The 16,113-nt window shown below is 42.7% G+C and overlaps 1 protein-coding gene across 1 annotated transcript in view; it reads left to right on the top strand.

Annotated features, from left to right (window-relative positions):
- mgat4a (alpha-1,3-mannosyl-glycoprotein 4-beta-N-acetylglucosaminyltransferase A) overlaps positions 1-14,377 on the top strand; it is a 67,484-nt gene extending 53,107 nt beyond the window's left edge. The window contains exons 12-16 of the mRNA XM_069179011.1: positions 1,431-1,624; positions 7,837-7,915; positions 9,231-9,291; positions 10,456-10,568; positions 11,327-14,377. Coding sequence (XP_069035112.1) covers positions 1,431-1,624; positions 7,837-7,915; positions 9,231-9,291; positions 10,456-10,568; positions 11,327-11,353 — 474 coding nt within the window. The 3' untranslated portion in view covers positions 11,354-14,377. The remainder of the gene's footprint in view (positions 1-1,430; positions 1,625-7,836; positions 7,916-9,230; positions 9,292-10,455; positions 10,569-11,326) is intronic.
- Positions 14,378-16,113: the final 1,736 nt, after the last annotated feature.

Here is a 16,113-nt window from a genome sequence, read left to right on the forward strand (position 1 = left end):
TTCTGTTATCTATTGCACTTCCCTGTGTTTACAAGATCGGCAGTGTTCCAAATTCACGCACATCTTCCTACCTCCCTATTTACTAAAGATAACTGCTTTTAACACAAAAGCACGCATTCCTATACAGTATAACGGTATAAAATTACATAGTAGCCCTTGTGTCCAGTATTCTTCCAATCCAGTTCAAACTAGTTCTGAATGTCCACCTCATAAAATATTGCAGCTTCTGCAAGAAAAGTGTGTACAAAGTTCACAGAGACCCTCTCAACACAGGAGGTGGAATCAGGTGCATCCTTCTTGTCTGCTCCATCCTGTGTTGGTTGCTACAAGGGAGAATATGGCTTCTGAACTGCAGTCCGCTCTGGTATTCTCCTCTCCTGAGGCAGTGACATAGCAGAGGCTCAGTAAGGGTTTAACCATAGTGCTGATGTCAGGGTTCCTCAATGAGCTCTGTCCTGCCCGGTGTCTGGTTATGACAGCCTGAGGGTAGGAGCTGAATGCCCTTGTGTCATGTCCAGGTTGTTATCTGCTGAGTGGTTTGGCAGGTGGTGTCATTTGATTATTTCTCTATTTCAGATGAAATATGCTGTGTAAGCTTTTTACAGCATACTAATGGCATAGCCACCCAGGGACACCCTGACAGCCCATGCTGAGGACTGTGATCATGTGCCTTATCCCAGATTTTCAAAACAACATGGCCATTTCAAATTTAATCCTTAAACTACATAACGCCAGTTGACAACAAATTTCAAACAGCATTTTGGAAGTAACCACGATCTATAAGATCTAAAAAAAAAAATGCTGGTCCTTGAGGCAAGTCTGGTGTGGCTAGACAGATTTTTGTAAATTGAAAAGTGGATGGCATTTGTTTTAATTTAATGGCGAATGACCTCCTGCTTGTGGCCGAAATTTTCTCAACAGGTCACCTTTGCTAATCAGTATTAGCCTCAGTAAATTTGCATTGTAATTTTTGGGGATGCTTTTGCTTTGAAGTTTTCCTCAAGCTGTATGGAGGTTTAGCTCACTGCCTTGTGTGTTTTCCTCGTGGACATGTGGTGGTTGGCACTGACATGTCACTGCTCTTGGGTCCTGCGTTCATTTCCAGCCTGGCTCACCTTCTGTGTGGAGTTTGCATGGTCTCCTTGTGTTCACGTTCCAGCTTGCTCACTAGGACAATTGGCGACCTCTAAATTCTCTCATCTAAAGTTATGCTTGTGTGTGTGCGCCTGCACCCTGTGATGGACTGCCGTCCTCTTCAACGTGTAGCCAGGGCCTTGCCAGGAATAAGTAACCTCTGATGATACAAGAATGATTTACAGCAACGAACTCTCACAAGCTGACATTGACATGAGCTCTTAGGTGAAATGATTGAATTCCTGAAAGATAAGTATGAATCAGCATCTGAAGTCAATTCTTTCCCTTTGTTTCAGGACAAGGACTTCCTGAAGCCTTTACTTCACAAAATTCACGTTAACCCTCCGGCAGAAGTCTCCACGTCTCTCAAAGTGTACCAGGGCCATACTCTGGAGAAGACCTACATGGGCGAAGACTTCTTCTGGGCCATCACCCCAATGGCGGGAGACTATGTTCTCTTTAAATTCGACAGGCCCGTCAATATTGAGAGGTGACCAGAATATACAGTATATCTTGTGTGTTGTGGAGGTGTGGTATCAGTGATCTTCTCATGAAGTGAAACCAGGGGAAACGAACACACTAACTAAATAACACTAAGATAAACAACAGTGGTGTTCACTCACAATGAGCAGAACATAACCATATCTCTCAGAGCTCTAGCTAAGCTCTCTGTACACAACTGGGCTACTTACTTACTGGCTCCAGAATGAAATTCTCTTCCAAAAATTCCCACTTCTCTAAGGTGTCCACTGGTCGTTTATCAGTCACCTGCTTCCTCGCTCCCTTTTCACTCTGTTCTAGTGCATAACAGAAGTTCTGCCAGCTGGAAGCCTCTGCATCCTCTGCACCCATCTTGGATTTAACAGTCACCCAGCCAATCATCTTTCACCAATTGGTCAGGTGACAGAGGAAGGCAGTTAATTTCCCATTGCTTTCTGGGAAATGTGGTTCTGAGTGGAGCCTGCATCTTGTTTCTACTTACTGCTCTTTTATAATATATACTGTACAGCAGAATTGTCCAGTTATTTTGAGTGAAACACATCCAATTCTTTTCTCTGAGTACTGAAAGGTGGGTCAGCACTGTAGATCCAGAATTTAAGTGACCTGTGAGCTGGGTCTTAACTTTTTTTTAACTTGGTTTATTTTAAAATGTTATCATCGATTGCGTGTACATCCGTGCGCAATAGGACATAATATTTATATGCTCAGTTCTCTGTGGCCCTCCAGGACCAGGAGAGCATATCACTTACATAAGCTGTTCAACTAGTGTACTTTTACAGAAGAGAGCCCTGTGGCACTTTACCTTTCATACTAAAGGCGCTAATTGCAGGCAGTCAGCTCATGACCCAGCAGAATTGCTCATCTGTCAGCTCATGACCCAGCAGACTGGCTCTCCAATGCCTAGGTATGTTGTTGTTCATTAAGAATGGTTGCTGACAAGAGAAGGCCATTTAGCCCATCTAGCCTGTTTCGTACTTTGTAGCTAATTGATCTCATCCAGCTGTTTTCTTGAAAGAAACTATTGTATCGACTTCAGCAAGGCTGGGTAGTTTCCATACACCCATGTTCCTGACTCCCACAACTCTTTGGGTAAAGATGTGCCTCCTGTTCTCTGTTTTAAATGCTCTTCCAACTGAGACGTGTTGGCTTTGGCACCTCCAGGGCCCAGCCTTTGTTGTTTTTTTTCTTTTTAAATATTCTCATGATCATTCACTCTTTCTTTACTAAAACGTTCTAAAACCCTTTGGTCAGCCTGGTTCTGCTGACTGCACGTTTCTCTAAGAAGATTCTAAATTCTGGCATTTGTAGAATGGAAATATGCAGAAAATGTAGAAATTCATTGTGGTGTCCTGTTTTCTTATTTCCATCCAGAGCTGTTTCAGGGCTGTTATGTAATTACCATTACTTGTTTGAAAAGGGAAAGAAATTGCTGCAATTAGACTGTCCCTGGAGGTCTCCCAGCTTTTAAGTTGCTGTACTTCTGTTTTGGCTGGGATGCCTGAGGATTATGTTGTGAGAAAAAGGAGGAGTGGAAAATGTTCTTGTGAGAATGAATTCCGCATCAACAGTGCAGCAAAGACCTTTTACTTGTGTGTGTGTGTGTAGCATGACTACTGTAACATGAGCAGGGCCTGGTTACTCTCTGAAGACAGATATTCCATCAGCAAAAAGTTTTTTTTACAAATCTCAAGGGATAAAGAGTTAAGTGTTTTTTGAAAGTTGAAAAGCTTGACGTTTCCAGTTTGTGAACTGTTCAGTCCATTTGTAAGAGTACTTTAAAAAAATAAATGTAATGAACTTTAAAGACTGTGGAGCTGAAGAGATGATTCCTGAAGTTGCGTCTTCATGAAGCTGATTACAAGATTGCAGTAATTCGGATGACTGTCTTATTTTGATGCTCTTATGTATGTAGCCTTATTGACCTGTAGGTTATAGTACTACACTATACCTTCCTGCAAGAACTCCTTTCTAGATGAAAGGGGCTGATAGGAGTATTGGGAAGGCTAGCTCATCTTTTTAAAATCTTTTTAAAGAGGAAACCACCTCTTTGTTACTGAATAGTACAGAGTAGGCTACAGTTTGCTTTTTGCTTATTATAACCAAGGGATAAAAACTTTCAATATGAAGAGTCAAGGGAGCCGTTCCAGATCTTAATGGATTTTCTATGTATGTGATCTTGGAACAGAGAATTGCAATACAGGGGAGTGGCAATAGGGTCTAAGGAGTCTGTGGTGGAATTTATTTCAGGTACCTGCTGAGACTGTGCAAGGTGAGATGTTCTAAAGTTGAAAGTGTATGAACTAAGCTCTGAAGTGGAGCTATAAGATGCAGGCTGGCCTCTGATTTTATGATTTTTAGACCATAAAAGCTCAGAAGATTGATTGCACTGGTCAGTACAGTGTGTAAGAGTAGTGCTCTTAACTGGATTCAGGAGATGAATTGAAGAAAACCTTTTCCTTTCTGACTTAGTGGTTAATGCAGTACTGTAGTACTGATGGTGTTGCTTGAATGCATGTCAATGAGATAGGCATTCTCTGATCATGAGGTTTAACAGAGAAGCGTTGATTGCTGTGCTAACCAGAGTGATACTGTACAGACACGAGTCTTCTTGACTTTTACCAGAGCTGAGGAATCTATTATGTCCCCCACTGCGGATTTGTAAAGTATAATGGAGTCCTTGGGTCTAAATTGGCCAAGGGTAATGGAAAATCTGAATGAACAGGCCTCATGTTGAGAAACTTGACTGGATAATTAACAAAGAGCTACAGTAGATGATCCTGAATGCCTATTTCAAGAACAGGAGGGTCACTAACAGTCCGATCACAGGTGATGAAGAGCGTTTGCCCTTTGCTATGAGTGATAAAGCAAAGCCAAAACACGTAGGAGAGCGCAGAAATCTGCTGTAACAGAACAGTGTCAATACAAATGTTAAATTTTCCTATACCTTACCTTAGTTCCCCATTAATTAAAATGCTGAAGAATTTTCTCACTTCTTCCTCTGATCTGCTGTGCAGTGGGGCTGCTGGTGCAGAATGCCCTCTGTGTGTCACCCAGGTGGGGCTGCTGGTGCAGAATGCCCTCTGTGTGTCACCCAGGTGGGGCTGCTCTTCAGTGTTGGATCAATTAGGTCCCTTCCTATATGCAAAATGCTTTAGATACGTCTTTGAGGATTAAATGCAATATATTAATTATTATTAAAAACATTTATTCAGTACCTAAAAGCTGTGTATTTTATTTTACTGAAGACATAGAATGATAAAATTCTTCTGATGTACATATAAAGTAAAACAATTGCTACTGTCAAACAGCAATCAACGATAAACACCCCCCCCACTCTTCCCCTAATGGATATTTTCTATTCATTAGTCATTGCTGTTTGGATTTCCAGGCTGCACCGGGGATGCTGAAACTCTAAAGGCCCGCTCTGAGTACAAATCAATTGATCATTAGCTCCATCATTAAAGTGTTGCCAGGTGCCTTTTAACGAGTTGATTTAAACATGCGCCGCTGCCCCGCGGCTGTGGGAGCTCCTGCGGAGTGAGGGGCCTCACAAGAGGGCAGAGAGCACTTTCTGAAAGGTGAAGGCTGCAGGAAGAATGAGAAATGTGGCTCCTGTCTCCGTGGCCTTTGGACTCCCACCACAGAATCCAAAGACTGATTTACAGCGATCTCAAACGTTTATGTTCAGCTGAATCATGTGCAAGTCATTCTTCTGTTATCTTCTGTTAGACTGTGACTTGGGACATGTAGTTTTCTGTACAAAATTGGACCTGCTTTATTAAAGATGGTGAATTTTATGATTTCACAAAAACCTTTTCTAGAGTTTTGTTTAGGGATTGGAGTACAGTAGGCCAACTTCCTGTGGCCTTGAGATCTTTGGTCCTTCCAGTTATATTTTAAAAGGGGCACTTCAGGGTTTGAAGCCACAGAACAAACCAAATACCGCAATTATTGTAAGCCTTGTGCAGCATCTCGCTCCGTGGTAATATATAATAATAAACTCATTTATATAGCGCCTTTAAAGTAACTTCTTATGTAAAGCTTTAGACAGTAGGGTGTTTCTATATGGGAGCATATATTGGGTTAATTTTCCTTCTTTGAAAACGTTCTGCCCCCTTCAGTTCCAGCTTGATTTGTGAGGAAAGCAGTAACTGCAGTATTTGCTATAGGGTCTCACCCAGGGTCGAAACGTGACGTCTCGCTAGGTGGAAGCTGACGAGCTGCGGCGCCGTTTGAAATGAATCTTATCTGCAGTCGGAACCATCCTCCGAGGCAGAACCGCACGAGGACCCCAGACTGGCCCTAAAGGAGTGTAAACGCCCCCACACCCCGTCTCTGCCACTCACTGGTGGCAGGACAAGTTGGAGCAGGAGTCACAGCCAGAGCCAGACTGGCCTCCTAGTGATGCCACTTCAAATGCTTCCCTTTAATGAGAGACGGCTGTGATCTGAATAACATCGTCAAATCGCACTCCAGAAAGGAGTGTCATGTGTCAAGCAAAATGCATCAAGGGCACCATGATGGTGGTATTTTAGATTTTATTATTGGGCGCCCTTAAAATACATGTTGTCTTCAAAGGGTTGAAAAGTCATTGATTTCCCCCCATTCTGGGACTCGTTAATCCAGGTGCAGGGCTTTAAATGTCACAGCCGCGATTCTCTTGCAGCTTTTAAAGGGCAGGAAAGCGTGGGGAGCTGCAGGCCAAGGTGGAAAGCAAGAAGGTTGCAGCACAGTGGGCACGTCACTGGCTCAAATACTCGAGCGACCGAGAAGGAAACATGCGTTCGATTTGACACCGGAAAATCTTGAATGCCTCTCTTAGAAAAAAAAAAAGGGAAAATGGGTTTTATGGATACGACGAGTGCTGCACAGCAAGTTGCTATTAAAAAGCACTGGGATTCCTGCCAGCCCGCTGGAAGACTCCTGGAGCCATGATGTTTAAATCAATTATCATTAGTTTCCAAACACCAGACCTTGCTTACAGTGCGACTGGTGTAATAGAAAAAGCTGCAGGGTCCTGTTAGTGGATTGATGGTCTGGTTATAAAAGATCCATTATAAACAGCGAGTGCCATTCGTGTAGGTGAGCCTATCATTTCGGCAGTGTACTGTAATGGCTAGTCTAGGGCAGGTGCTGAGGCATGCTGTAGTGGTCACCAGAGCTTGGGTTGAGTGCCACTGTCCTTTGCAGTAATTTCTGCCCTTCTACCGGAGCTGGAGATGATGGCTGGGATTGATTGCATCGTTTTCCCGGGTACTTGGCTGTGGCTTGCTTCCTTCCTTACCAGTTTGTTCAGTATCATCAGCTTGGCTCAGCTGATTGTGAGCATTGTACAGCATTAAACTTTCACCCTGCAAAACTAATGATCTTTAGAATTCACGTTTTAATATATTTTATGTTTTCAAAAGGCCTTCGGTTTTTCTGTGTTAAAACATCGGGAGCCATTAAAACTGAAATTACAGTATAAATCTAAGAAGAGTTTATAAACAGTTCCCTTCCTTCTCCCTCTTTCTCCGTCTACTATCGGGACACCTGAAGATAATTCTGACCCACAGCTATCAGAAAAAACAGAAGTAGTGGAGTTTGTTTTGCTGGATTTTTGATTATGCGATTAATTTATATTAGCAAGCCCTTGACAGACTGTAACAATCAGTCTTTAAAAATGATACATACATGGAACTTGAGTTTGCCTCTCTGCTTGAACACTAAAGCCTTCAATGTTTTGGCTACGCTGCTATTGACGAGGATTGAAGAATTCAGCCTTGAATGTTTGTTTTTTCTCAGACATCAGACCTGCATGTTTCTAACGTTTCAGACATCACTTTGTCTCTTGTCAGCTTTTTGGCTGGATTTTCTCTTTCTTCATGCAAAGTTGAAGATTTTGAGCTCTTTGTCCAGACCATGCTGCCCAACCTATATGAACATTCATTTTTCATATGTTTTGTATAAAGCTTTGGTTAAGGATTGGGAGGTTCAAACTCATTAAATTCTTCGAATGATAGGTTGCTCTCTGAAATCTGTTTCAGCTTTGCAAGACAATAGCGTTTTCTCCTTTTAACCTGTGTGTATGTCTATATATGTATGTGCCTTTGAAAAACTCATAGCGAATGTTTAATTGGACAGTATTTGAAGGTTTGGCCCGTCAGGACTGTGTATCATAGTCCTGGGACAACACCTGAACCTTGGCTGTTTGTTTCACAGGTACCTGTTCCGCAGTGGAAACCCAGAGCATCCTGGAGACAAGATCCAAAACACCACTGTGGAAATCATGCCCGTCTCGGTAGGAAACACCGGCGAGCTTCGGGATTATTTTAGATGACTGAGCCCTCGTTGTCTGAAGAGAGTGGAAGGACTGCACAGGCATTCTGACCACTTACAGCTGAATCCGAAGTGTAAATATAAAAGAAGTGACTAACAAATCTGACAGCGAAAGGCTCTTCAATGTCCTGGAAATGTCAGGATGGAGAGTTCCCTGGCTCTCTGTAAGACAGGCATAAAGAAAATCATAACAGTTTAAAAAATGTTATTGAACACACTGCAGTACAATGCAATGAAATGAAATGAAACCACAGAATTGTGGTTACTAGTTCTTAACTGTTGACACCATTGGTATACATGTTTAATACAGTAAACCCAAGTTTGTTTTTTTAAATGTTGTCTTAAGGGTAAATATTGATGTGGTCAATATTAATATGACCATAAATAGCTTTAGCTATTTCAGGATGCTACCAGATCAGAAAATCCTGATCAGTTAATCATCAGTTATTGATCACTTGGATCAATTTTAATGTGATCAGTTAAATAGGTGATTTGAAAATGAAGAATTTTAGAAAAAAAATGAAAACATTGTGGCTCCTAAATACTAGCATTCTTGTAACTGAAGAAGATACTATATTAACAGATCAGTAAAGTAGAGACGTTTCTAGTCTGAGATTTTAAGTTGGATAACCGGCCTGGGCCCTCCAGGACCAGATCTCCAGGGTTGGAGGTCTTTGAATTAATTAATTAGAAGATGGCAGATTTTAAGCCATCTGGGGTTAATATCTTTAGGTTTGTTTTCGGAGTAACTGATTTAATAGGAGAACTTCCTGAATACACACACATTCTGTGTGTTGATCATCTTAAACTTGCAGCCGAACCTCTCCTTGGCTGCAGGGGATGTCGCAATTTCGTGTTTAGTTAGTCACAGGCTGGTGAGCAAAACGGTGGCCTCTCCCTTCCTCTCACTCTGAAATGCAAGAGCACTTTGTTCTTGTTTGACGGCAGTAACCCCAGCTGGCGCAGAGGCAGAATTCCTGACCTCACTGGACAGTGAGTTTGCCCATGAGTTATCCTAACTGGCACCAAAGAGTTTTTTTTTTCCTTTAAAACAAATTAAAACTCATGGATCCTCAACTGAGTGTAACACAACCTTGAGGCAGGTGCTCGGTTTGATTATCCGGTATGTGCCTCTGTGCTGCTGACCTGTACTTAATATTTCCAATCACTTTGCCAATCCATGGCCAATCGTGAGCGAAGAGGAAGTGAGAGTGTTACATTTTGTTCTGACTACTGATTGTGAACTGTCCTTTGAATGGAATGTCTCTGTTTCTCAGGAAGCTGGACTGGAGACCAAAGATAAATCCAAACGAACAGAAGACCGCTTCTACAGAATCGGTAAGCATAAAAGGGTTTCTTGGTTTGTGAGTGGAACTAAATGTTAACTGTGAGGTGCCAATGTTCCAGTAGTAACTTTAAAAAAATAATGGATATATGCTGCTAGAAATGTAAAGCTCTGTCTTCTCGTTGAGTTTTCTTGTTTGGCCAAGGTGCACAACCCCTTCCTGGCTGCAGAGCCTGTAGACCTCTGGTCTTTCTCTGGTCTTAATGACAATAATTGAGCTGATCATTAGCTTAACAGGAGCGGTTTAACACTTGTCAGCTGTGGATGTAAACACTCCCGCTGGGCTCTGGTCCTGGGAGGTTATGCACCTGTGGTTTGGCTCAGGACATCTCAGACTGATTAATAGGTAAATGCTTTATCTTCCAGCTGAACGTTTGCCTGCATAGTTGAACCCTTAATTACCCTAATTAGAGGATCCCTTTGAATTCTTTGTTTTCAGTTGCCAAATATGTTGGCGGTTGCCTTTTTATCACGTTTCAGAATTTCAAGCCGAAAAACGAGCACATGCGAGTTCAATGAAATAAAGAGCACAGCTGGAATAAAATCCAGCAGGTGAGAAACGGCTTCAAGGAACAGGGCTTGGAGTCCCCAGTCTACCTCTTTTCACTGGAGTTGATCTCATCTATCCCAGGGCCAGTCAATGAAAGAACCACACACTTCTCTGACAGTCTAGAGGAGTCCATTCAGCCAGTCTAGCCCATGTAGTCGTTGGTAGCTAATGGATCCAAGGATCCAGACGCTTCTTGAAAGAGCTTTGCTGCAGATTCCCACCACTCTTTGTGTAAAGATGTGTCCAGTCCTGACTGGAGGATCTCATCCAGCCGTTTCTTGACATAAACCGGGGAACCGTCTTCACCAGCATGCTTGGTAGCCCATTCCATGCTCGCATCGCCCTCGAACCTTTGTCCTCCTGTTCAGATTTCCTCTCCATTGTGTGGTACTGGATTGGAAAAGCCAATGCCAATAATTACAAGCAGTCCAGATTAAAGAAATAGCTACACCTGCATGTATTGCTGCCCGCTACTGGAATCGACGTCGTTGTCCTCTACCTGGAGGCCGGCGCCAGGAGGTGGACCCGCAGACTGTGATGGCGCGAGAGCTGGGCTGCCCGGGCGGTGCCGACGCTGAGTGGGGACTCTTGTGTGCTTTCTCTTCAGGGCAGTTTGAGAACGGGGTGGCAGAGGGCACCGTGGACTCCAGGTTTAACCCCGTGGCAGCGCTGCGCTTGAATGTGCTCCGGGATTCGGCCGTGTGGGCCATTCTGAGCGAGGTGAGAGCCTGCTGTGGTGCCGCAGCCAGGAGCACTGCCGGGAAGTGGCACTAAACAAAGTGCCGTTTTCCTCTTTAATTATAAACTCAGTAAGGATAATGGGCTCTTCTGATGTTTTTGAACTTTATTAGAAATATTAACAGGTCTGTATTCCTACAGTCAATTCCATATCCTAGAAAAAATACATTTGGTCCAATTAATGAAAAAGTAATGAAAACCCACAATCTTACTTTTTCTTAAGCTGCTGTTGGTTTACCAACCTCATTTGTGAATGAATTTCTGTCTGCCACGTGCAGTCTGGGCACTGAAATGGACCGTTTCCTCTCATGGGGGAAAAGTACAATATTTGAATGTTGCCATTGTGTCAAAAGTGAGATAATCCTGTGGCACTTAGTCGGTATGTCAGCTGGGAACCAAGGCTCTCTTACAGTGACAGCCTGTGAGGTTCATTTATACTGCTGGGCATTTATTGCAAAAGTGTGAGTGAAGTAATTTACTTAAGGACAGAACGGTGGTGTCCCGCCTGAGATTTGAACCCACAACCCTCCAGTGAGGAGGCTGGAGTCCTGCTCCACTCCTCGGCCTTTATTTTGTTCTCTGGGGAAGACTCTTGCATGTAGATATATAGGGAGGCTGGTAACTGTCATTCCGTTTTGGGAACAGATGGCCAAATCTGTGAAAATGCACTTGATCGACGTTTGTTTTTCACAGCTCGTATGCACAGTGTAACGCCTGCTTCCTTTCTTGTTTCCTGTCAGATCCACATCAAAAGAGTGTCAGGCTAACAGCCCTTGCTGGTGTGAGACAGTTCCGCGCTGCCCTTTGTGAACAGAGGCCTCGCTGCAAGCAGCAGCAGAGCCAGTGGAAGGACATCTGGCGCTTTCCTGTCTCTGGGAACGAAGGACGCTCTGAGTCTACCTCTTGTGAATACTACTGTACAGCAGTTCCCCAGCCCCCCACTGGAAACCTAACGCGCATTCCCACACCAAACCAGGTCACCTAAACTGCCAGCAGGAAGTGCAGAAAATACCCAGAGTGCTCCAGCCACCTTGACACGCAGCTCGTTCTGGGAAGCCCAGGCTGGGAGGGTAGGTGTCGCTTTTCTAGGGCACACTGCAGTTGAACGAGCCACAAGGTGGTCCAGAAATCTCCACCAGAGTACGCCAGTTCCGTGACGGAGGTGACAGTCTGTCCCGGGTCTCCTGTCCTCTCAGGACAGGGCGGTGTGCCTGTATTCTACACCAGTCTCCAAACACAAACTGTTTGGGATGAACCCTCTGGAGCCAGAGCCAAACACCGCTAAGAAACAATAAGCCAGCAGCTGTTCAGTTCATTCCACAAAGGGGAACCAACAAATAATCACACTGTGCAGTTTTCTGTTTTGTGAGGCTAATGACCTGTGTCATCCATGAATCAAGCAGTGTGCTTCAGGTGGGCGTGTTTTGAGTTTCTCAGTGGCTTTTTCTGAGAACATTGTGCCAAGCGCTCCTTCAACTTCATAACCTCTCACAAATGGTTGCTTTTCGTTATTAGAGGGGAAGCTTGATTCTTGTTATGCAAAAGTCCATTCGAGACCATGAGGTCGCTTAGCTGGAGTAATGTTAATTTAGCTGCCCGTTTTGCTTCTGTTTTTTACACAATAAAGAATTGTCTGATACCTTCATTCTCAGTCTAGAATGCTAGCATCGGGTTTGAAAATTAAATGTGTTACAAATGTGTTGGTATTCGCATTGTCGTCTGCTGTGCGAATCAACTTTGTGGTTACTGAACACATCGGTCACCCAGGCACAGAAGAGGCTTCTCTCCAGCCACCTGGATGTGTCCAGGGCGTCTGAGGGCCTGGCTGGGAAGTATTGTTCACTGGGCCCACACAGCTAAAAGGTTTAGAATAATGGAAACACTTTCACCAGCTTTGTTTAATGTATTCATATAAGGAAATCTGGATTGCAAATGTTGTAATGTTTTATATACATATAAATGAAACCAGATTTCGAACCGTAATAATATGCTGACAACTATATATTCCCATTTTTGGATGTTTCTTCAAAAGTGCTCTCAAAACATCTTTTTAAAAGCTTGGTTGATGATGTCAGTCATGATGGTGAAACAGCTCAAGCAGAAACTGAAAATCACATGGAAAAAAAATGATTAAATGACTGAAATATGTGCAACACAAGACATTTTCACTTCACTTCTCCCTTTCTAAGATGTAATGAAATTGAAAAGAGGGCGAGACTTTTAACAGTGGCTGGGGTATCTGTCCCGAGCACGTTCAGTTCTAAGTCGAACTGTCCCGCAATATCAGTCTTGTGGCTTCCCGGCCCGTTTTCAGGCTATGAAATCTTAAACTGATCGCCATCGCCGTGAACGAAAAGCAAAAACTAGTGTGAACATTTAAACGTTTATGTGATGTCAGTTCGGTTATTTGTTGCCGCTGGTGAATTCCAAGCACTGGGAGCAGTCCCGGAGCTTCCTGTGACCCAGTTCCGTGAGCGGTTCAGGGACAGGCAAGTACTGGGCTCCAGACACAAAGAGCTTCGAATGGTAGTCAGCACACTGAATTCAGGAATGCATCTTCTCAGACATGTTGCAGCGTTAGATAATATAAATCATACATACTTTTCAAAAGCAATTGTTGTATAAACCTGGATTAAAAAGGTTTGTTGAATAGTAGTGCTATATGTACTTCAGTTTACCTCTGTGTAGAGTATCTGTAAAGCTTCTTTCTCCATTCATTTGAAGGGATATATTATAAAGGATGAAGGTTAATTTATTATCAATACACATACATTTGTGTGTGTGAAATTTGTAAAGGTAGAGCTTTTCCTTTTTTACAAATGTCAAAATTTATTTATTTTTGTTTAAAACAAAGGATGTACTGCCATTTCAGAATCCGTTTGGGTGAATTTTCTTGAATTTGTACAAATAAAAGCGTCCTTTTTAGCGCTGAAGGCATATTTTAAAAGTGTGTGCCTTAATCGTCCAATTTCTGATGCAGTTTATCTTTTTAAACTGAAAAGAATGTTTTCACTCAAATGAGAAACAGCAGTTAGATCAAAATTGATATGCGGCCCAAATAACATTTACATAGGCTTGCAGTTTCATTTCTCTTATAACAGTGCAGTACTTTAGTATTTTTCATACAGAAAATATTTGTATGTGCCCAGAGTTATAGAAATATTAGTGATTTTTAGACCAAATGGCTAGTTTGTGTTCCATACAACTACAATCATCTTATAAAGCTGACAAATGTTCATGCCATTCCAGATACATGCCTTGTTTTAAAAACGTGCAATTAAATAAAAATAAACGCCTTAAAATGTTGTTAAACTGTTCGGCAGAGTGTAAAACGTAGTCTTGGTGTTGTTTCTGAATTGTACTGTTAATTATCTGACCAGATTAAGTTATAGCATTAGCCTGTGAGGCCTCCCTGCTTTTGGAACAACGGGGAAGAGTTCGAATATGATCCAATGGGCAGTTCATGGGTTATGATAACAAGAGTAGGTAGTGTATACTAAGCGCTGGGATAGCTGCCTTTGATATTTATTCTTTGTTTTTTGGAACTAAATAAAGGACTATCATTCCAGAATAAGAATTCCCCTCAAAGGCAGATATTGAATCTTATATCGAGGCACATGCATTAACAACAGTTCGTTTGCGTTTATTACATAGGTTTGTTGGCAAATAATTTTCAGCATTTAAAGGAAGTCTGCCTGTTACAAACATCCACAGTTTGTGCCTTCATCTGTTTCATCTTGTATCACAGATTTACGTGGCTATTATTGAAATAAAACTTGACCTTGGTACAATGCTGGTCTTTAATTTTTTTTTTTCCTCTTGAAGAGCACTTTCACTTTCATCCTGTGTGATAAGACATATTGGCTTGTTAAACACGGAAAAGCAGAGTCTCCACAAGGGAGGGTTGTAATTCCTCTTTACTTTCGTTAGCCTTCGAATGATTTTTCCGGAGTGCAGCCCAGTGGTTCATGGGAACATTAGAAGGGTTACAGACGAGAGAAGGTCATTGGGTCCGTCTAGCTATTTGGTTAATATTAGCTAATTCATCTGAGAATTTCAGCCATCTTTTTCTTAAAAGACACCAGAGTATTAGGTTCAACCACATGGCTGGGGAGTTCCACACTCCCACCACCCTTTGTGTAAAGAAGCACCTCTTGTTTTTTTCTTCCTTTTACTTTTCCACATGTGGAAATTGATGGCAATACCCTTCAACTCATTTAAGGTCACATAGTTTCCACTTGTTTTTCTGTAGATTGGGTTTCACTAACTAGGCTGAAGATTTTTTTTCTGATGGATGGATGTTTTTTTTTTTTAAAAAAGAAAAATACTCCATTACTGCTCCGTCTTAGAGAAAGACATGGAGCGTACATTGGAAATTTAGATTGGCAGGAATTAATATGAAAATGAAGACGGAACACCTTTTCACACAGGGGATGTACAAAGTTGGCTTTGTATTATGCTCCAATGATGTTTTTCTTCAAGACACTGAATCAACTTATTAAAACGCAAAATAAGCCTCTCCTTGTCACAAAACATTCACTTATGGCTGGAAACCAAAAGAAGTAAGATGTGTGGTCTTTACTGAGGAGGGGGAATAGAGTGCCAGCAGCCATATCACTCTGCAACTCACAACTGGCAACCCACTGAAGCTCAGCAGGTGTGAACCTGGTCAGTACAAACCACTGGCACTTACATCACACCTAATGAAAACTCTGGAAAGGCTTGTACTGGACCACCTCAGAACCCTGGTGAGTACACCACTGGACCCCCTGCAGTTCGCCTACCGGTCACACTTGGGAGTGGAGGATGCAGTCATATATCTGCTACACAGAGCTACTTCTCAACTGGAGAAGATGGGGAGCATTGTGAGAGTTATGTTCTTTGACTTCTACAGTGCCTTTAATACCATCCATCCACCTTTACTGAGAGATATGCTTAGGGCGGCGCAGGTGGACACTCCCCTGCTGTCCTGGATTATAGACTATCTGACCTGCAGGCCACAGTATGTACGGCTACAGAGCTGTGTGTCCGAACAGGTTGTTAGCAGTACTGGGGCTCCACAGGGGACTGTCCTTGCTCCATTCCTGTTCACCTTTTACACCTCTGTCTTCAAGTACAACTCTGAGACGTCATCTGCAGAAGTTTTCGGATAACTCTGCAATTGTGGGGTGTAGAGAGGGGAGGGAGGAGGAATATATTAACACCAGCAAGATCAAAGAAATGATCTTTGACTTTCGAAGGAATAAGTCTCCGCTGAACCCTGTTTCCATCCAGGGTGAGGACATAGAGGGCGTACATTCCTACAAGTACTTAGGGGTACACCTGGATGATAAGCTGGAGTGGTCCGATAACACTGATGCCCTGTACAAGAAAGGTCAGAGCCAACTCTATTTTCTTAGGAGACTCAGGTCCTTTGGTGTGTGTGGAACACTGCTACACAGTTTAATGAATCAGATGGTGGCAGCCATCTTCTACACTGGTGTGTGCTGGGGCAGCAGTATCATGACAAGAGATGCAAATAGGCTCA

This window comes from Lepisosteus oculatus, chromosome 15, assembly GCF_040954835.1.
Source record: "Lepisosteus oculatus isolate fLepOcu1 chromosome 15, fLepOcu1.hap2, whole genome shotgun sequence".
Classification (NCBI taxonomy): domain Eukaryota; kingdom Metazoa; phylum Chordata; class Actinopteri; order Semionotiformes; family Lepisosteidae; genus Lepisosteus; species Lepisosteus oculatus.